We start from the raw sequence: 23,042 nt of genomic DNA on the forward strand, positions 1-23,042 counted from the left end.
CACAGCACACTTAGTAGCCAGCTCAGAGGCTGTGATAAGTGACTAACAAACATACAAGTATCACTTATCACAGCCTCCCAGCTAACTAGTAAGTCTGCTGTGAAAAGTGATACTTGAATGTTAATATTACTTTTCTCAGCAAGCCCCAGGACAAATTAAGCCTGGGGGGCACAGGAGGAGGCAGCGGGGCCAGAGACGATGAATGTGGGCCCAGGGAAGGCAGTGGGGCCCAGGGCAATGGGGGTGAGCCTGAATGGCTGGAGCCGGGGGTCAGCGCATGTACTGTGTGGTCAGAGGTGGGGCTGCACAGCTGAAGTCTGGGGTCGGAGCCCGCTGCTGTGCAGCCAGGACCAGGAGTCAGCATTGTGCTCCATGCTCTGCCCTCCAGCGGTGATGCAGGGCAGTGCATGCAGGAGCAACAGGGAGGGAGGGGGAAAGGTCGATAATTGCCCCCCTCCCCCATCACCACCCAGGAGGTTTTCGTGACTGCATGAAAAGCCCCTAGCGGCCGCATTTGAGAAATGCTGGTTTGGAGTGCATACTTATGGTTGTGTGGTTGGGTTTTTTTCAAGACACACAAATTATATTAATTTAGAGCAACATTGGGACCTCATGTGAATACATGTGTTTACAGACATGAGTAAGAGTACCAATATTTAGCCTTTAATATCAAAAGTGTCTTAAAAGCATAAGAATCCCCCAAATCCTAAAAATATTAATTCTGTTAAAATTGACCTTTTCAGTTTCAGTTAGTGTCTTGCAGTCTGAGTCTCTGAAGTGGATGTGGCTTGGACAGTGGTTCTTTCATCTCAGAAAAAAAAAAGGCCTTTGTTTAAAAGGAAAAAAAGAACCTTCTCTCGCCCTTCCAGTCCATCCCCCCTCCAAATCTTTCCTGTTGCACTCACAGTTTTAAAAAGCTGACAGGTTCTGTGAGTTGAAAGCAGCTCCAGGCTGAGCCATGGCCACTTTAAAGACAGCAGAGAAAGACTCAGGCATCTGTTTAGTTTAAAAGACATATGAATGAAAGCAAATTAAGAAAGCGAATATTATGGTATGCGATTATGATAATTGCACAGTACTATGTGTTATTCTGAATGTTTTCATTAACCTGCATTTTTAGGCAGGAGAGACCTCTGAGATGTTCCCTCTGTTGATCCAGCATTTTACAACTGGTAAGATTTTTATTATCGTATTTTGTTTTAATGAGTGCTAGGCTCCCTGAGCCGAAAACAACTTCAGACTGAGCAATAGTCAGTTCAAGAACTTCAAGCCACAGATACAGATATCTGCTCAATATAGGCTGAAGCTGAAACCCAGGGATCTAGTTTCAGCAGAAACAGGTGTTGCAAGGCTATGCAGAATTGGTGTGGCAGGCTCACCACATGCAGGAGGTTGCAGAGTCAAGCTGCTTACTTACTACACTGCTACCTTTCCCTCAGAAGCCCAACCAGGTGCTTCCATTTTTTTGTTGGGAACCTTCCATGGCCTCCTCTTACCCTGGGTGAATTTCACTCATGTAAGAACTAGGGTTGCCAACTTTCTAATTGCACAAAACCAACACCCTTGCCCTGCCCCTTCAAAAGGGCCTGCCTCCACCCCACCCCTTGTCTGAGGCCCCACCACCCATTCACTCCAGCCCCTCTCCCTCCTCGCTTGCTCTCCCCAACCCTCATTCACTTTCACTGGGCTGGGGCAGGGATGTGCAAGGGGGTGAGGGCTCCAGCGGGGGGTGCTGGCTGTGGGGCGGGCCAAGAAATGAGGGGTTAAGAGTGCAGGAAAGGGCTCCAGGATAGGGACACGGACACAGGGGGCGGGGGTGATCGGAGCCGCCAGGGTCGCTTTTTGACCAGTCATTCTGATAAAAAACCGGATGCCTGGCGACTCTAGTAAGAATGGCAGGGTTAAATGTTCAATAAATAAAACTGCAATATATAGAGACAGTTCCATATTTCTGGCACAAGGAATTAGTACAAGTTATTTCCAAGAGGCAGAGATGAATATTCTATTACTGCTAGGATGAAAAACACCCCCAGGATGCCAAAGTCTATCACTAGTAGAGTTTACACTAGGAATTAAAAACCTGCAAGGAAACTTTCTTCTACTTGTCAAAACTCTTATCCAAATCATACTGAGAAAAATGTAATTGTTCGCCCACTCATACAAATGAGACATGGGCCCAAACTAAACTTCATAATCAAAATATGGGGTGGGTTTAAATCTGCAGCTGAATTTTGCAGCTTGAGATCAACTCAAATACAGATCCAAAGAACACAAGATGTGAAATGAATAAAAAGGTTAGAGCAGTTTGAAGCTTAAAGCCTTCTTTAGAAATCAGATTTGTAATTAATCAGGAATGAACACATCTCACCTCTGCAAAGCCAAGATCCCAATCACTGTTTGAACTGATTTTAAAACAGACCTTTTCATCTACCTGGCCTCTGTCATTTAGTCCTGGATTATATGACCAAAATTGTTAATTACTAGAATAACTGCCCCACTATGAGCTCAATTAAGGCTTAATTTTTGGAAATTCCTTAAAGTTGCAAGTAATTGTTGATCAATAACCATTTTGCACCTTTCCTTTCTGCCTGTGAACACATTCAGCTAAATCTAAGCTATAATGACAGCCTCTTTTTATTTATTTTTAGGAGTATGGTTTGAAAGTATTGTTCTCTGTAAGATTAAGAATTCCAAGCAGCAAAGGAAAAGGCAGCTCTACTCAGGATCTGGAAAATGCAGCTGGCATCTTTAGTTTTTCACAGGTTATCTTTGGACCTATATTCACGTCCTAGACCTGATTTTCAAACTGGCTGTGGACGTAGCAAAAACAAGAAACACCACTAGTCCTGAACAGACTATCGTCTCCTTCAGGCTAAGATCAGAATCCTCCCAAGTCTCCTGGCAAGACAGAGCAGCCCTATTAACAAGAAGTTCCTGGATTCAGTCAAATTCTAAAACATCCTTGCATATTACTTCAATTCATCAAAAGGCCGTAAAACAGAAGACTGTTGGTCTCATTATGACCATTCAGTGTTAGTGTCATCATTAACCACAACAGCTGATATTCTGGCATTGAAACATTTGCTCCTTCCTCAAAAGTTCCCAAGGGTTTCTATGGTTTTCTGATTATCTCTGACCAAAAAAAGTACAAAGGAAGACAATGTATCAGTGACCGAAAACAAACAGTTATCGACATGCCCCAGTACAAGAAATACAAGCGTATGTCCTGGCTATTGAAGAAACAGAGAAATCCCACCTTTCTTCCACCACAGCAACTGCTAAATCACATTCCATTGAACTATCACAGATTGTGAATCCTCTTGTTAACTGAGTACTTCAGCTACTCCCATTGAGAAGTATTATCAGAGTCCTTCTTGGAGAAAGTCATCCACATCAAATATTGACTCTTGGAGCCCTAGGAAGCATACAGCAGGCACAGGCCTGATGACAGGATACCCTCTCACTTTGAATTTTCCCATTGGCCTAAAGTTGCAACAGGCAGTGAAAAAGTCAACTACTTCCATCCAAACTCCCTCATGCCTCTCAAAAAGCAATGACAGCAAGCGTTTGCATATCTGCTTAAAATGGATGTACATAGTAGCAATTTGCCAATTTAAATATCCTGATTAGTCATCTTTAAACAGAAGTCATTAGCAAAATACTGTTTGGCTAATTTCAGAGTAGCAGCCGTGTTAGTCTGTATCCGCAAAAAGAACAGGAGTACTTGTGGCACCTTAGAGACAACCAGATTTATTTGAGCACTTGACTGTAGCCCATGAAAGCTTATGCTCAAATAAATCTGGTTGTCTCTAAGGTGCCACAAGTACTCCTGTTCTTTTTGTTTGGCTAATGGCATTAAACAAAGATTAGTAAACTGAGTGTATACTACATAGAAAGCTGAATTGGCCATTAAAGCCTTGCATTCTGTAATATTAAGATTTAAAAAGATTTGTGAGGTAAATTTATGTATCAGAAAGAACACAACAAAAATATTTATATAAATGAGACCTGTTTACATTTTCAGTGTTTAGCATTAAGGATTATTACTTCACAAACTTAATGCATAATTTCTATTGAACTTCTGATGCAGAAGTCCCAGGTACAAGATTTTAGCAGAGGAGTGACTGGCAACAAGTCTGGCAGACACACTTAGAATAAAGTTTTCATGGACAACAGACTTTGAGAAGTCCTATCATGGTGGAAAGGTGATGTAGGAATGGATTTGTCTAATGGTGCCGTGTCCTCTCCATCTTGCATTGTTCAAGTATGGCAAAGTTTTGAGACAGCCTTTCAGCACAGTGGTTTCACCCCAGTAAGATAAAAGATAAAAGATGCTGAGGTACTGTGACTAGCAAAAATTGTGCCATATTATTCATTACATATTCCTGCATGAGAAGTTAAACAGCTGAAAATCTGAACTGACATCATTAAGGGTGAAATCAAATGGAAAATGGTGGTGAGGGTAGATTTTATTTCATATATTTTACACCATTTTATTCAGTTGTGGATGGAAAATACAGCATAGCTAAAAAACCAAGAGTAAACTTAAAAAAAAAAAAAAGTAACAGCATCAGCTGTTGGCTATCACACTATCCATTAACCTTCTTGGCACATGTCCTGTAGCATTCTGAAACCCCACTGAAGCACAGTCCATGCTGTTATAGGCTAATGAAAAATAGCACAATATGTTTATAAGTATAAAGACAGACAGACTTTGTTCCCTATTGTTTAATAAATATACATATAATTACACACACAAAAAACCTATGTTAAAAGAATGTAATTAAGGTTGCAAAGTCAAGCACTCAAAAGTTAGGAAATGCTAGAATTAAGGTTGCCTGTGCTACTTAATTTGGCCCTAATTTAAAAACTTGGCATTATGATATGACCACATACTATTTTTTCCCACAGGACTTCAGGTCCCAGCCTATGCCCCTCTACAGATTTTGTTCTCTTCTTCATTTGAATCATGCAGCTTCCTCCTCCATGTTACTGGAGCCTAGGAGAGGTTAAACTGTTGCCAATTACATTTGTACAATAAGAGCACAGGAAGCATTGTTGAGTGCTTACCTATGAGCTAATTTGCAATATTTATTGTATGGCATTCTCAAGCAGTTAGTATACAAGACAAAACTGTTTTTATCAAAAGTAATAAGGCACTTTAATAAAGGGAGATGCACTTGCTCAAACTGTTAGTCTCTCTTTAATGAGTTCAGTCAATGTTACTGCCCCCTTTCCTCCTTCTTTGACCTGACTTGGTGCCAATGGTTTCTGCTAAATATTTTCAGGCACATTTAAGTTCCTGTTTATAAAGCCGATGGTGAATGAAAAGACCATTAGCCTGGGTTTTTGATGATAGTGTTTTTGTTCTTCTGCAGAATGAAGGAAAAAAAAAATCAGTGACTGAAGCTGTAAAGACAACCAAGTTACAGGAGGCACTATATCTTGTTATGAATAAGCATGAAAGTGCTAAGAAGACTGTGTATTCATCTTAATCACCACTGTGGAGAACTTTAAACATTTCAAATATTAGTTTTAGTGACTGTGACAAAACAGCTAACAATATATTAAAGCTCAGTTTGTACAACCTTAAAAATAATGGCCAAATTCTCTGCTATAGTGAAGCTGGTTTACAGCACTCCGGGGGCGTAATCTGGGCCGAGAGCAAATTTAGCCAATCTAGAGAAGACCACCTTAGTACAAGGGTGATACTCCAGTGACACAGATGTGATGTACGGAAACTTATAACCTAGCATACGTTAGAACTGCCTTCCAGATGGCCCTGTGCAGAGCAGCATCAGGGTTGGGAAACCGCAAATATGAGCTTTAAACAACCTCTGTACCTACCTCTACCTGCACTTTATTTCAGCTGAAGCTTGCTCATTGTCTTTGTCTGTACAGGTTAAACGAAATACCTGAAAACATGTTTTCCCTTTTAAGATGATTCTGAACCTTCTGGGGCAAATTCTGTCTATATTTAGACCTGCAGAACTTTTGGTTTAAAGGGGAACAGAATTTAGCTCTATGTTTTCAGGAATGTCCAGAGGAGCTAAAATTGTACACTATCAAAAACCATCAAAGACATGTTTTAAAAAAAAATGTGTAAGCCTAAAATTTACATTTACGCATTCAGGTACATTGTCTTGCTCCCACACAAGAATTTACTGTGTATATTCAAGTAGGGTGTAAATCCACACTAACATTAAAAAGCCCACTGAAGAGTAGGTGCATCGATGATTCTTAAAAAATAATCTGTTTGTGAAGTTTTCCAAATGGCTAAATTTACATGACCAAATAAAATAAAAATAAAACATAAATAAATAAATATCACAATGTAATCCTATATATCACTGAATAAAACACAACCAGAATAGACTGATATCCCATAATGGCTGCTGAAGTGCCGTGTATGAATTATTAAAATTGATTGTTAGAAGCTCAGAAGACAAGATCCCACATGGACAAGCTGACCCATGGTACAGTAACTAGTTCAATTTGGACTTCACTGCTGAACAAGTTTTAGATGAATTTAAGAAAAATTAATGTACTGATCTCTCTTGGAAGATCAAACACACAGGTGTCACACTATAAATGTAATGGCAAAATACCATCCTATATTACTTTTCAAGCACAGGTGAAATGAACTCAACATGAACTTATACATACTATTCCAAGGAGCCTCTATACGTTTTCCTTTTGCAATATCAGCCTCCAAAATGATAAACATCTCAAAATAAGAACAGCATGACTGTGTTAAAAGTTATATAATTGTCATGTCATGCTTTTGGTGAAGGAGCAATACTTCTATCCTCAAACTTCCAAGCTAACTTTTCTGCTTACTAATGTTATTAAGAACTACCCAAAGGCAGACAATCTGGGAGCAAAATACTAACATGCTTAGAATGTCTCCTAAATAATTATCAACATACATGCATAAAACTATTTCAGCTTAGGGTTACTTAACTCAGAAAAGATCTAAATACACTCAGCACACATTGTAAAAACAATACAGATTGTTGACTTGAGAAAAGGCTCAATCTGCAGCCCCTACTCATGAAAGCAATCCTCCCCCATGAGAGTTGTTCTACTGACTTACATGCAACTATTCATGTGATTAACAGTTATGCCTCATACTCGAAGTGAACATTTAAACTAGACCACAATCTACCAGACCTAAGAACTCCAGTGATGAATCACAAAACCACCTAACCAGATGCTTAGAAGAATTTAATTAAACAATAACATATAAAAAGCTGCAAAACTGTTTTCTCCTAGATAAAAATATTAGAAGGATAGCAAGCTATGGGAGTAGTTATGACTATTAAGATATAGACTCTTAAATAGATTTTTTATTTTAAATTGTGCTATAACATGTATTTTTCAGGAATGGTTAAATGTATGCTAGCTATTCCTCTGTAATTGTGGAGCCATAGCAACAGAGCTTGTTTTTCCTTTACATTAAATGTAGTGCTACAAGATAAATTACCATTTGTTATTTTAGAAAGAAAATATGTTAATCTTATCCAAAATTTGTGTAAATCTTACCCTGCGCCACAGTAAATAACACAACTAAAATGGAAACATGAAGGTGTTTTTAAGAAGCTGTCAAAAAAATGCAGTCAATCATCAAGGATCTGTCTCCTGCTCAAAATGGAGTCAATGAGAGTTTTACTACTGATGGCAATAGGATCAGGAGCAGGCCCAAATTTATTAGCTAAAGACAGCATTCAGCATCTCTGTTCTGATCTTCAAGGCCTTCCATGGAATTGGCCCACCGTACCACAGATGCTTTCCAAGACAAAGATTTCCGTTGACATTCCCCAGGAACTATGAAGCAGCTAAGCTCAAAGATGGAGTTCCTGAGAGTAGGTGAAAAAAGTCTTATTTGGAAACAAGGCCAAGGCTTTGAAACTCATTCCCAGAAATGAAGGGCCACAAATCTCTCTGCCCTCAGAACAAGGGGTTAAATTCACTTCCAATTATCATTCCCTCAGCTGCTGTTCTGAATTGCAAAAAAGGAAAAGAAAGAAAAAGCAGTGAAGGCAAAAAGGGAGAGAGAGAAAGAAGCAGGAGACAGGTAAGTAGAGAGAAAGTAAATACATTAAAAACAAACAAACAAAAAAACCCTTCTACTGCTTCAGGAGGAAGGGAAAGCAGACCACTGGTCTAATGAGATTTTGGAGGCATTCTAATAATGGTGTGCACCATTATAAAGAACATAGGTGGATAATCTCCCCTTTCTAAACTATATAGGACTCAAATATACTCTACAGATTCTTCACTTATTTCAGCAAGATTATACTATTGTGCCTTGACTAGATAGGATTTCTGATAACACTGTTATGTCTTTTCCACCTAAGTGTTTTGTCAGTTTTGTTGCTTTTATCAAAATGAAAAACTTTAAATATGATGGAGTTCATTGCTCTCTCTCAGATTTCTCGATTGTTCATCTCGCGTCTCATTTTCAATGTACCATTTAGATAGGATGTATACTGTTAATCAAAACTAATTTCTAGTTTTGTGTTCTAATTTTAGTTTTCATAGTGGGCATTTATTCTGATTACAGATCTTTTACTTCCAGGGTAAAATTGGAGATTCATTTTATATATCAGATTCATTTTACATACCTGTTTCTTAGTCTACCAACATAACCAGTCTCTAAAACATTTGCATGTCCTTAAAAATCTCAATAATTAACCAATTCAGGAACTTATATTATTAATGATACAATTTTATATCAGCAGAACAACAATTAGATGTATGGTTAGAAGCTGAAAGCTTCATTACAGTTGCTTAAAGGAGGATATTTCCTCGATTACAAAATAGCTAGTAAGCAACTGAGGCCCAGAGTCACAAAAGGTGCCTAAATTTCTGCTGTAGATGTCCCCTAGGCACCTATGTTTTTGGCTCTGGGCATGCACACAATCCCTCAGTATAGGGGCCTGGGTATCTATCTCATGCCTAAGCCACAGCGGGATCCTCAAACCAGGTGAAACTAGATGTTCCCCTGTCTGTCCCACCTGCGCACCTAACTCAGGGTTTGTAGATTCCCCCAGACACCTAATCCCTTTGTGGATTTGGTCTGTGTCCTGTCTGGATCTCAGGGCAAGTCTATACTACAGTGTTACATCGGCGATGCTGCACCGATGCAGCTGTGCTGCTGTAGCATGTCTGGTGAAGATGCACTATGCCAATGGGAGAGCGCTCTCTCATCGGCATACTTACACCACCTCGGCGAGAAGCAGAAGCTATGTCGGCAGGCAAATGTCTTCCACTAATGTAGCACAGGCAGCGAATATGTGAACTCTATTCCTTAATGCATGTCACTATGTTCTTTAGAAAGTGCCTACCTCACTAGTTTCTCCAAAGAAATGGCATTTCTGATCAGTAGTGAAGTTCAGATGTGCCACATACCAAATTGTTGGTTGTAGGCCCACGTTGCTCACGTCATTTTTATTCATTCCACAACCATCTGTTCACACACTTAAGGGGCACACTGAAGTACATAAGGGAGGGATAGCTCAGTGGATTGAGCATTGGCCTATTAACCCCAAGGTTATGAGCTCAGCCCTTGAGGGGCCACTTAGGGATCTGGGGCAAAATTAGTACTTGGTCCTGCCTAGTGAAGGAAGGGGGCTGGACTTGATGACCTTTTAGGAGAGGGATATCTCAGTGGTTTGAGCATTAGCCTGCTAAACCCAGGGTTGTGAGTTCAATCCTTGAGTGTGCCACTTAGGAATCTGGGGAAAAGTTGGTCCTGCTAGTGAAGGCAGTGGGCTGGACTCAATGACCTTTCAGGGTCCCTTCCAGTTCTATGAGATAGGATAGGTATGTATAAACCTGGTAATGCTTGATTATTATCTTCCTCACAAGTTTCTTTATCTGTGCATCTCAAAAACTGTATTTTAATTGCTTTGGGTGTTGCCTCCGGTTTTGGCTTCAAACAACCGTTCAAAGAAAGTCATCAATTCACATTCTTGGTCCTAAAGTGGTAAGTCATTACTGTGAAATTACAAAAGGGTCCCCATTTAATTCTTTTTTGGTCTCAATTCTCTTCTCACACACACATGCAAACATGCACAATCCTGAAAGAGTTTTTCTGCAAAATATTTTTGTAAACACTGATTATTCAGAGAATGCAAGTTTGCTCTTTTAAAGCACAGAAATTAGTTGAATCTATTTTTTATTAACATGGACTGTACCTACACATAGTGAACAAATCGTGCATTAATATTGGTTGAAAATTATCAGCATTGGTGTTTTCTTACTCTATTTGCTAAGTACCCTGATACTGCAAAACTTTTCACATATGCTCCTGTGAGTAGTCCAGTGGTAGTAAACATAAGAACGGCCATACTGGGTCAGACCAAAGGTCCATCTAGCCCAGTATCCTGTCTTCTGACAGTGGCCAATGCCAGGTGCCCCAGAGAGAATGAACAGAACAGGTAATCAAGTGATGCATCCCCTGTCACCCATTCCGAGCTTCTGGCAAACAGAGGCTAGGGATACCACAGAGACTAAGTTAAGCATGTGTGAGTTTACAGGATCAGGGCCTAAGATCACACTTGATTAAAATGTTTTTATTAACAAAAAGTCAGGAAAGAAAATATTTGGAATTCTTTAAGGCAGAAAAACAACTCTGCAAAGTAAAACAGCCAAATGGTCAAAAAGGAGAGATGAAAATGTATGTGTGTGAGTTGATGAGGATGGGGATATGAGGGAGCTAGGAGCTTTCTTTAGTCTGGTCACATCAGGTCAGGTCACATCAAATTAACATTTATCCAAATCTTAATTCACAATTAGCGAAAGAGACCAGAATTTGAAGCAACTTGATCAACTGGCAAAAATGTCATTTTAACAAATGCAGAACCTTCAAGAAGTTTGATAGTCTGACAGCAAGTGCACTCTACGAATCACATACTCTTATGGCACCATGTAACTAATAAAACATAACTACCGCAGCCTGCTGTAAATCACAAGTAGAAAGTAGCAATACATCCTGGAGACGTGGGTTAATGCTGATGCTCATGAAAGTGACCAACGAATAGCTCGGGCAATAGCATAATGTGAACAAGGAGCTGTGCTACACTGATCACATAGCTCTGCCAGTGCACCTTGATTAGGACACATCTCTGCTGTTCCAGGCCCTTGTTTCCTCAGATCAGAGACTTTAAATGGTGCTGAATTGTACAGTTCCTTTTGATGTGGTTAAACATACACTGGAGACTGTATCAAAACCTCTAAACTCATTTTCACTGGTGAGCTAAGTCAACTGTTAATAAAAATCTCCAGAGGTTAAAGGCTAGTGAACCACTACACCCCTTAGTCCACCGGAACACCAAGTCAACACAAAGTCAGAGCAGTTAAGCATGCTGATAGCACAAACATAAAGCCAATCCCTTTGGCAGCAATAGTAGTGTTATGATTAAAATTAGGAGAAACAATGGGCCTGGTCCCACAAACACATACTCTACTGAGTAGTCATTTTTCATGCTAGGTAGTTCCATTGGAGTCAGCGGAACTACTCACATGAGTAAGTGTCAGCATCCCTAGATTTTTCTGTTAGATATACTTAAAATATTTCATTTTCCTTCTGTAAGCATAGTTGAAAGAGAATTAAAACAGCACAAGACTGAGGAAAAGGGAGAACAGCAAAGAGATAATGAGACAGACATCAAAACATGCTTGTGAAAAGATGAAGAGTATAATAACCATGACTTGGAAACAAAAGTAACATGAGTAGAGGAATTAGTCAAACTAATATTGACTGACTATAGTAGCTAATCTGATACTCATAGCAACATTTGTTACTTTGATCTTTGATAAGAATATTTAAATCAGTAATACTATGGGAATCAAACAAAAAAATCCATTGCGGTATTTTATTTCGAACTTTAAAAATTATATTTCATACTTTGCCTTCATTCTTAGGTTGGTAATCCTGCATAAAAAGACCCTAAAACTTAAAAAATAAGACAAAAAAACCCCTAACTAAATATACAGATAAATAGATAACACGTTCTACCCAGAAACTAATTTATTGAGGTTAGTTAGTTATCCATAGTAATGTTTGAAATTATCAGCCAAATACAATTCTCCATCTATTCAGATATGGGTCCTCATCTTGCAAGAATGACAAGAGTTATGCTGTGTGTAAACACACACACACACACAAAGATGGAAAGAAATGTGCAAAAGAGTGAGTGAAAGAGTAAAAAAGGAAGTAGTGGACAAAGGATACTTTTTAAAGTACAGTAATACCAGCTATTTCTAAAAGCAAAATGATAGGAACATATTCATAAAAGACAAGCAAACATTTATTGCATGAAAGACTAATGTTGTTTACAAAACTGTGCAAACCCACCCCGCTGCTCTGGGTACGTAGTGGCATTCTAGCCCGCACTAAAGCCCAGTTTTTAGCAAACTAGATAGATTTAAAGCAGATATGACTACACATGCTGCATGTTACACCTCCAGTTGGAGTTCAGACATAGCCTAGTAATTCATAGTTAGTGCATACTAAATTTCTTAAACAAGAAACAACACCTAGCATAATTTACTGCAGATTAAGGGTTAGTCTTAATTGTGCTGGCTGCAACAGTCCCTCTGGGAGTGCTGCCCCACATAGGGATCACGCAGAGTATTAGGCACCCATCCCACCTTCTTACCTCTTCCTGACACGGTCTCCACACCCCTTCCATTGCCCCCCATCAGGAGGAATCTCCAGCAATCTCTATAAGGCAGTTTTATGGGGGCTTAAGCTTTCAAAAGAGATGCAGCCAGGGCAAAAGTCTGGCCCATAAAGTTTTAGTGTGTCCCATGCCATCATATGAATGTTTCTTTGACAAATTCTTCCGAATCTATTAAAAGATTGGTTTCTGTTAGACAAAAATGGTCTGCTTGTTGCAAAAAGGGGTGGCCTTTAAATGATGGGCACACAAATTATGTTGTAGCTAATACAAGTCCTGGTTCAAAAAAGCACTGTTGCTCAACTTTCAGCAAGTGTCAAATCTCCCTGAAATCAACAGATTGCAAGTACATGCTTAAAGTTAATCATGACTTAAGTGCTCTGTGGCACAGGGGCCGTAGAAGTTCTCACTTTTCCTGGGGATCTCTATTTGCAAGAGAGGGAGTTGTAAAATAGAATGGGACATGGATATCACATGGTTTGTAACAAGACAATATTTGGTTTGAATGGACAAGACTATGTAACCATACACCACTCACTCTGGAAAAGCCATACAGAATGAAGAGCTGTACTCCCCTAGTGAAAAACAAAGAGACAACTTTTGGCTGATGAGAGATGATAACCCAGCAGTAAGAGTAGTTAGGAAAACAGCATGATGTAATCAAACTGCAAAATTATAGTGTTAGGAATATTCTGCCAGTGCAGAAGTCTGATTAGCTGATGATCCCTAAGTGCTTTGCAATAAACAGTATACTTCAGTTGTAATTTTTAAAACATGCATTAAAAAAAACCACACACACACACACACAAAAAACCCCACCCCAACCCACACTTGGGAATCTTACTATTTTATTCAAGCATTATCACAAATTACCTTTTATCTATGTTTTGTTCTTTTTAAATTGCAAAAGCATACCATTGGAGTGGTATAATTAAAGTTAACAACTTGCACTGATTCTACCTTCCACCATTAGCTCTAGTCTTTCCTAACAACACAGATAATTGCTCTTATGCTAATAGCCAAGAGATGTGTTTTCTCTATAGAAAATATCCCAATACATCTCCCTTTTGGACACACTGTCAACACTAAGATAAAAAGGAAAAATGTAAAAAATTAAAATACACTGCATGATATTCAATACATTAAGGATGTGGTTTGCACCCTTTACTTTTTAGATCCGATGTGAAGTTCAAAACTACACCGTGCAATTTAAAATAAATGGCCTGTTCCAGATACATATGGTGAAACACATGCTTATTATTATGTGGTGTTGTTTGTTAGAACAACTACAATCATACAGCTGGAAATTTGACCACTTTTTCTTTAAATCAAGACAATTTAAGGTCTCCTTTTTAGAGATTATTATATATAAAATATTCATTACAGAGAATTAGATTTGATAAATATAATAAACCAGGACATATTAATCAGATATAAAACTATGGATTTAGCAGTTATACATCCCAGTTGTCAGTGTATTTTTATTAGCCAATCAGAAGAACCATGATTAAGGCTATGATAAGGCATGGGTATTTTTAATAAAAGTCCTGGACAGGTGATGGGCAATAAACAAAAAGTCATGACCCCTGATCTGTCCTTGACTTTTACTAAAAATATACCTAACTAAAACTTAAGTGCTGGGGGGGCGGGGGTGGTGTGCTGCTGCTCTGGGAGGTGGGTGCTCCGGGCCCTGCCACTGCTGGGATGGAGTGGGGCCCCGGGCCCCGCAAATGCTGTTGCTTGGGGGAAAAATGGGAGGGGGAACAGCCCAGGGCCCTGCTGGTGCTCCCGGACCACTGCTCCGGGCAGCACCTGGGACCAGCTGCCTGGGGCTGCCTGAACAGTGGCCAGTGCGGCTGGCCCTGGGCTGCTCCAGCTGCTCAGCTGCATTGGTCACTGCAAAAGTCACAGAGGTCTTGGAAAGTCACGGAATCCGTGACCTCCCTGAAAGACCCACAGCATTAGCCATGGTGGATACGTATACAAATAAAGTACTTAAATAAATAACCAAAGAGGTACAAGTTACAATCTAGGACCCAGATTCAGCAGAGTCCTTATGAGCAGAAGTTAATGGGGTTTAAACACATGCTTAAAATTAAGCATATGCTTAACTGCTTTCCTCAAAAGGCCTGGTTTGCTGAATCAGAACCTACTGGAATTTAATGCTGTGAAAGATGCCAGCCTGGCAAAGTGAAGTTCTCTATTCATCCATAAAACACATACAGCACACCTACAGGCACCACAAACTTCCACAAACTGCCAAGCCAAAATGCCCCAGTCTACTTCCTAGTGTCCATGTCCACTCAGTCTCTGACTTCTCTGCTAACAGAAGTGTAATTAGCACCAATTGTGAACAGCAACTAGGCCAAGACCACCAACCTGTTTCATACAAGCCACATAGCCACCAGTTGACAATGACTGCCAATCACTGCTGGACTGGGTCAGAGAGAAACCTGGGACATATAGATGAAAGGCTCTAGATACCGTTATTAATTCCTTGAGCAACCACTTAACCACAAAAGAATCTGTGATGCACAGCAGGGGACAGCTGGCAGCATGTTCTCGATGAGGCTCCCATGACTAGCCTCCGTCATTGGCCTGACAAAACCCAGATTTGATAGCTTTCTGTATCAGCCCATCTTTTCTATTGGGTGTTTGGGAAATCGAGATAATGGAGTATGCTTGAGGGGCTTTATTATACGACTATTCATTCTTGTCAGGCAAATATAAGGGTGTGTGTATATGTGTGTGGTTTATTATATCATTTGTTTTATTTTCTTATTGCAGGTTTTATGGGTTTTTAATATAAAACAAAGATGTCCAAGTGGAAAGATGCCCATTATTACTATTATAAATCAACTCAATAAAAGAGTGTTATGACTAATTTCCAGTAAACTAGCTAACCAGTTCCAATGAACTGCATGAAAGCCACAGTCTTAAAAATGAAACTGTGCAAATCTATTTTAATATTTTTTAAAATGCAAATATTATTCATTTTGTTGCTTATATCCCTCAAGCAAATACTAAAATGTCTACTTGAATAAATAAGCTGCAAGTCATTGCATATTGCCAATGGCCCTACTTATTTACCAACAACCATATAATTAATACTAATTTGAAGAGAGATCTTTAGTTTGAATTCAATCTACTCAACTTCATCATCAATGTTATAGAAATTAAGTGTGTACACATACTGGCACAGTTCCCAGACATTTCATGCCCAGAAGTTTAGAAAAATTGAAAATAAAAATACCAAAAACAAAAACAAAAAAAGCCTAACACTCGTAAATCAATGTACTACTTTTTTTAATCTGCCCTTTCTTAACTATATTAGTAGGCAAATATTTTGCCAGAATACCCACAACTGTTTTCAGAGGTCTCCTGGCTAAGGCACTCAGGGAGTTCAATTCCTGGCTCTGCCACAGGTTTCCTGTTTGACCTCAGACAAGTCATTCAGGCCCAGATTCCCACCCATTGTCTCCCTCCACCTGGGGTCATGCTGTGAAATGACCCAAGGGATTTAGGAAGACATCAATTTAACCAGTGACTTTCTTCCTTTGTGAAGACCCCATTCAATGCCCACTGACTTCATTGGAAAGACACTTATTGACTTCAATGTGTGCTAGATCAGGCCACGAGTTCTATCACTGAAGCTGGTGGCCGGCATTCACCAGTGCATCATGCCTGAAGCTCCTAGACTCACTATGAAACTGGAGACCATTACAAGGATCTTGTCTAAATTCTCCTGTGAGTTTCTCCTTAACAGATCTTTTTGTGACTGACATTTCTGCTAAGACAGAAAGAAACAACCACTGAGACCATGTCTTGTGAGAACTGTTTTTGTGCCTAAGCACCAGAAATCTGTGATTATGAGTCTTCCTTCCAAAGAGTTTCAAAGGTTTGCTGAAGTAGATTTATGTGTGGGAACATAACGAGAAACTGGATACTGCTCTGAAAAAAAGTCATACCACTTTCAGGCCACACATGTATATCTTAAGTTCCTTGTGGGTGTTATAAGTTTTACTTGAAGACATGATTTTTATATGAGTGTAAAATGTACCCATTTTGCATTTCGGCACAACTCTGATACACCCACAACTTCCTCTTTGCAAAGTTCTCTGGCAACAGTGCACACATTTAGATTGAAACAGATACACAAAATCATGCTCCTCCAAAACACTGTGGAAAACGTTTTACTGCATTTGCTAAAAATGACATCTTATCTCAGATTATTTCTACAGATAATATTTAACAGTATAGCAGAAAATGATTACTAATTCTGAATGGAAATCCCCCAGTCCCATCTCTAGCACACAAACAGCAACCGAATTTAAAAAGTAAAAAAGTGCTAGCAATAACTTCTATGCCTCAGCATTGTCATTGATGTACATTTGTGTTTTGATAGGGGGCAAACTACATGAGATAAGACTCCTGTTCCCATTCTCTACACAGTGCTCATGTGAATTTGGGTATATTTTCAAGTGTGATTTCTATCAAGAAATTGAGACTGACTTCCATTTTTACTCTAAGAAGGGTGATGGTCATAACTTTTAAATGATCAGTTAACTCTGTTTTTAGGCACCAAGCCCACAGCTTGCATTTAAAGTCTCCTCTTACTGTTTCAAATTAATATGCGCTATATAAAAACAGATCCCCAAATGACCATTCTTAAAAATCTACATGTAAACTAAAAACAGTGGATTTAGAATGTTACACAAAGGATAATGGATTATTTATTACTTGACTTGTATGTTAGAGCTATCAAAAGAAAAAAAGACTGAGCCAAATCCTTCCTTCAAATATATGCCCACTACTCCCACTGAAATCAGGAGTTACGGGTCATATCTGAAGGCATACTTAAGCCCACTTGATTGGAATTTTTACTGCATTTTCAAACAGTAGGACAACGAAACCAATTTGTTTTAGCTTAAAATCGTTAGGGCTCTGTCCTGTTCTCATTGTAGCCACTGGCAGAATTCCCATTGATTTACTGGCAACAGGATTAGGCTATTTTTAAAATTCCATATAAAGTAATAAGCAATCCTGTGATTGTAGTGAGGTAAAAGGTACCAGTCAGAATCCTGCGGTGACATCATCTACACCTCATGATCATCTATGCAGAAATACATATATAAGGGCTGGATCCAACTCATTGAAGTCAAACAGTGAAACCCAGGAATGTAGTGTAAAGGTGACTCATGTCATACCAGAAATAAGAAACACAGGCTTGTATGTTCTTTGTTGTGGTTGTTTCTTTTCTCCATCCTCTGTAATAAAGACCTGAAAATGTTTGTGGTGGTGGTGGTGGTATACTTAGTTGTTTATTCAAAAGGAAGGTGGTTATGTGTATGGAATTCAGATCTAATATTGTCTGGAGAACTCAGTGGTGACTGGAGAACTAGTGAAATTATGACAAAATAGCCAAATAATATAAACTGAGATGGTAAGAGAGAAAGGGATATTTAGTCAGACTAAAACTCAATTTATTTTACTCCTACTTCACTTCATTAACTAACAATTTAGAGAAAAAAATCTTGGTTAAATATTCAAAATCCCTATCCTGTCACTTTACAAGTTGAAGTAATGTGTGAGAGCTAACAATATACATCTTCCAAGACCTCCTACAAAACCAGGTAAGATCATACCAGGTACGCTAATACTCCTGAAATATCTAAGGTAAAAATCAACTTTAAAACAATAACACAAAAAAATCTTATAGCGTTTTCGTATATGTCCTGTTGAACAGTGTTTTTCAAACCATGGGTCGCAACCCACTACTGGGTCACGGCATGTAAAGTGCTGGGTCTCCTTGCTCTGGTCAGCACCACCGATCAGGACGTTAAAAATGTCGGCGGTGCTGCCCAGCTGAGGCAGGTTAGTGCCTACATTTTCCGACACGTGCTGTGCGCTGGAAGTGACAAGCAGCGGGTCCAGCTTCTAGGCAGGGGGGCCATGGGGGTCCACGTGCTGCCCCCACCCCGAGCACTGGCTCTGCACTTCCATTGGCTGGTAATTGGCCAATGGGAACTAGGGGGGCAGTGCCTGCGGGCAAGAGTTTCACGGAGCCAGACCTGCTGCTGGCCGCTTCCAGGGCACAGCGTGGTCCACGGTGCACCCCGGCTGCACCACTGACTGGGAGCCGCCAGAGGTAAGTCCACGCTCCAACCCCCTGCCCCAGCCCTGAGTCCCCCTAAACCTAGAACCCCTTCCTGCACCCCAAATCCCTCATCCCGGCCCCACCCCAGAGCCTGCACCCCCAGCCCAGAGCCCTGACCCTCCTGCACTCCAACCTTAGCCCTTAGCCCCCTCTCACACCCTGAACCCCTCATCCCCGGCCCCACCCCACAGCCCTCATCCCCACACACCAACCCTCTGCCCCAGCCCTGAGCCCCTCCCACACCCCCAGCTCTGCTGGGTCACGGGCATCAACAATTTTCTTCACTTGGGTCCCCACAAAAAAATTTGAAAACCACTGATGTAGAAGCACTAGATGACACAAATCTAATTATTTTTAAATACTTTGCAAATTACCTTTAAGGGCAGAAACCTCCCACCATCGCCATGTGCACTTTCTCCCCAATATTATCCCCCAATTTGGGTGAGTAGCCCATAGAGCTAGCTTTAGCATTTATTTTATTTAGCAGTGACATAAGGAACATATAGGCCTGTATCTTGTAACACACTGGCTTAAGCAGTTAGCTTAAGGCTTGAGGCCATCAACTTTGACACAAATATATATCCTAACGGTCAATCTGAAGTTTTGGGGAACTGGAAATAGAGTGATTAAGAGGGATGTTTTAGCCATAATGACACTAGCCAACCACAGGAACATGAGCTAACACCAGCTTTTGTTATTTTAGGATGGAAACGTCTGCAGATGTCTGACCACAAAAGTGCCCTGGCAATGAATGGACATCTATGACGGTTAGTTCAGATCATTAAATTTGTACTTGTTTCTCTCACTATTCAGAGGAAGAAACAACACTTCCAGCTCCATCCTCTCATCCTCCAAATCTCTCATTCCCAATTTCACTTCACTCCACCCCATCCAACACCTAGAGCTCCACAGAGCAGCTTCATCTCTTTTCTACTCATGTCAGCAGCGGGAGCATAGACCTCAAAGTAAGGACCATAGAATTTGGCCTAATGTGTTAATTCACAAAATCAGTGCTAACTGGTACCCCATTTAAGGACTCGCTGCAAAGCCAGTTCTAATGCTATCCTATGTAAAGGTTGAAGGGAAATATAATAGTGCAATGTATATTAGCATTATTTTATATTGGAAAGTGATATTTTCCTTTTTATTCTTCCAGTGTGGCATTCCTGTAATGCACTGAGGATTACTACATTGTTTACAGTAGTAAGTAACTCCACTAAACCTCAATCACACAAGTGTAAAATTGGTGTAAGTAAATTCAGAGTCAGATCCAAACGGGCTCAGAGATGCTCAGAAGTCACAACCTTTAATGTGAGTTGCAGCCCTGCACCTCACATCATCAGGCCATTACTGCATTAAAAATACACTGGCAAATCACATTTCAGCTAAAATTTAGCATTTGTAAAACCCAACAGAAATATTTCCAATAAAAAGTTAAATCCTTGTAACTGAAATATTGCAATATAGGCTTACTGCATAAAAACCCAAATGAGAAACTGTGGAGAAACTCAGGTTTCAGAGTGGTAGCCGTGTTAGTCTGTATCAGCAAAAAGAACGAGGAGTACTTGTGGCACCTTAGAGACCAACACATTTATTTGGGCATAAGCTTTTGTGGGCTAAAACCCACTTCATCGGATGCATGCAGTGGAAAATACTGTAGGAAGATATATATACACAGAAAACATGAAAAAAAAATCAGATGTCAAGAATTGTAACATCCAAAAGCCAGTCGGAGAACTCTTCAACCTCCCTGGTCACTCAATTACAGACCTAAAAGTTGTAATTTTCCAACAAAAAAACTTCAAAAATGGACTCCAACGAAAAACTGCAGAATTGGAATTAATTTGCAAACTGGACACCATTAAATTAGGCTTGAATAAAGACTGGGAGTAGATGGGTCATTACACAAAGTAAAAACTATTTCCCCATGCTAATTTTTCCCCTTCTTGTCAACTGTTTGAAATGGGCCATCCTGATTATCACTACAAAAGTTTTTTTCTCCTGCTGATAATAGCCAACCTTAATTGATTAGTCTTGTTAGAGTTGGTATGGCAACACCCATTTTTTCATGTTCTGTGTGTGTGTGTGTGTATATATATATATATATATATATATATATATATATATATATATATATATATATATATATATATATATATATATATATATATATATATATATATATATATATATATATATATATATATATATATATATAGGTATCTATCTATCTTCCTACTGTATTTTCCACTGTATGCATCCGATGAAGTGAGTTTTAGCCCACTAAAGCTTATGCCCAAATAAATTTGTTAGTACTGCCACAAGTACTCTTTGTTCTTTTTGTGGAGAAACTGACAATTAAAAAACAAATTACCCTGACTGGCATATTTTCATTAGCAACGTGAGTTAGACACAAAATGTAAACAAAAACAGAAAAAGCAGTAAGGAAATTTTTAAAAGAAATCCTTCACTGTGAGATGTTTAGAAAGACAGGTTAAGGCATTTACTGTATTAAAACATAAACAATATATGATTTTTAGACTAATCGTGTAACAAATTTTTAATTTTCCAAATTTTTTTTTATATATATATATATATATATATATATATATATAATTATTTACTTTGGCATCAAAAATAGAGAAAGAATGTTAACAGGACAAACCACAAAATGCAATATTGATCCCTCCCAGCAATTGTTTAGCACAGAGCGACAGGAGGACAATTTGACTTATGCATGTTTGAGTTTCATAAAGTATTATTTTTCTGTACTGCCCGCTGTGAAGGACATCAGAGAGATAGGGAAGTTGTATATAAGGTCATTCCCTTCAAAATAAGCTGTTTGTCTCAACTTATAAAGGAAAAGGGCTCTGCACTGAAAAAATGACCATAAATAGGTACAACCCTGTACTGTTTACTCAGGCAAAATTCATAAAGACTTCATTAGGAATTTTGCCTCAGTAGGGAGTACAAGATCAAGCTCATTACTGTCTTTCATAAGAGATGGCAAGATGAAAATCTTAATAAAGGGAAAGCCTGAAGAATGGTTATGTGATTTCCCCTACACAAAAGACTATGAAGGCATGAAGAAATTTCCAGTGATGTGGATGCTGAATGGCAAACAGTTCAAGGGAGTGAACTGTTGCAACTAAAAAAAAAAAAAAAGTCAGGATCATGCATTACATTTAAATTAAGATGCACATGAGAATATTGTTTTTGGACTCCCAGAGGGGCACAGGGCTGGACAAGGCAGGTTCACTTCATAGAAGAATAGTATAAAAGACCGTAAAATTGTTTTACTGACTCTTTTTTGTTTCATTGCATACTCTCATCAGTGAGGAGTGAAGACTGTGGAGTAAGCAGAGGGAAAGACCTTCAGACCCACAGAACCCAGGGATCTGTGGATCACTGTGCCACAGCTCTCCAGTTCCTGGAGCTATGTGTACATCTGTCCAGCCCCTCCATGTTGCCTGCTGGTTCCTCTCTCCCTGATGGTGTAGTTCTTACAGGAGCTTTGGTGCCACTGTTTGCTTCTCTCTGTGGCCATGTAACAGCAGAGGGAATTCACTGGAAGCTAATGATCTTTGGAGCAGTGTTAACAGCTGCTCAGTTATCCATGTGGTCTGCAGAGCGGCATGCCATGGAAGAGAGCATTCCTTGCTCTGCTAGTTTTAATTGCCCTCCATTAGTGGAAATGAAAAGCAGTATTTGACCCACAATGCTAGCCAGTCCTAGTAAGTTCTACTCATCTCTTTGTCTCCTGTTTAATGCGACTTCCATGAAAGTTTTGACTCAACAAGGTACTTGAAGACCCTACATGTACACACTGCACTTACTTTCCTATTCATCTGTCTTATGGTGTATCATTAAAAACAAACACAAAAACAAACAACTGCTCAGCATGAAGTCTCAGGTCCATAAATAACTCCCCGTTTCATCTTTCTGAATTTTTTTGTTCAATTCAATTATTTTTGTTCAATTCAATGGTTTGCTTACTGGAATTACCCTATAATTAACCTTCTGGTCAGTGGCTAAAGAGAGTGAATCATTTAAATCAATTAAACCTTTAATTTGGAGCTTCTACTTCCTGCTGTTAATCTTGAACACCATGGGATATTGATTACCTCAATTATTTTGTCAATAATGCATGCACAATTACATAAAAGTTCAGTAAAAGCTATTAGACATAATGCATA

At 39.3% G+C, this 23,042-nt stretch overlaps 1 protein-coding gene across 4 annotated transcripts in view; it reads right to left on the reverse strand.

The window, feature by feature from the left end:
- ST8SIA4 (ST8 alpha-N-acetyl-neuraminide alpha-2,8-sialyltransferase 4) overlaps positions 1 to 23,042 on the reverse strand; it is an 87,402-nt gene that overhangs the window by 7,446 nt on the left and 56,914 nt on the right. Inside the window, exons 5-6 of one of the 4 annotated variants that reach the window (XM_039545342.1) lie at positions 906 to 996; positions 736 to 808 (exon numbers count right to left, since the gene is read on the reverse strand). The exons of 2 other annotated variants lie outside the window; for them this stretch is intronic. In XM_039545342.1, the coding sequence (XP_039401276.1) occupies positions 746 to 808; positions 906 to 996 (154 nt within the window). In that variant the 3' untranslated portion in view covers positions 736 to 745. The remainder of the gene's footprint in view (positions 1 to 735; positions 809 to 905; positions 997 to 23,042) is intronic. One more of the 4 variants, XM_039545341.1, reaches the window with a different exon arrangement.

The sequence above is a fragment of the Mauremys reevesii genome, linkage group 6 (genome assembly GCF_016161935.1).
Source record: "Mauremys reevesii isolate NIE-2019 linkage group 6, ASM1616193v1, whole genome shotgun sequence".
NCBI classification, from domain to species: Eukaryota; Metazoa; Chordata; order Testudines; family Geoemydidae; genus Mauremys; species Mauremys reevesii.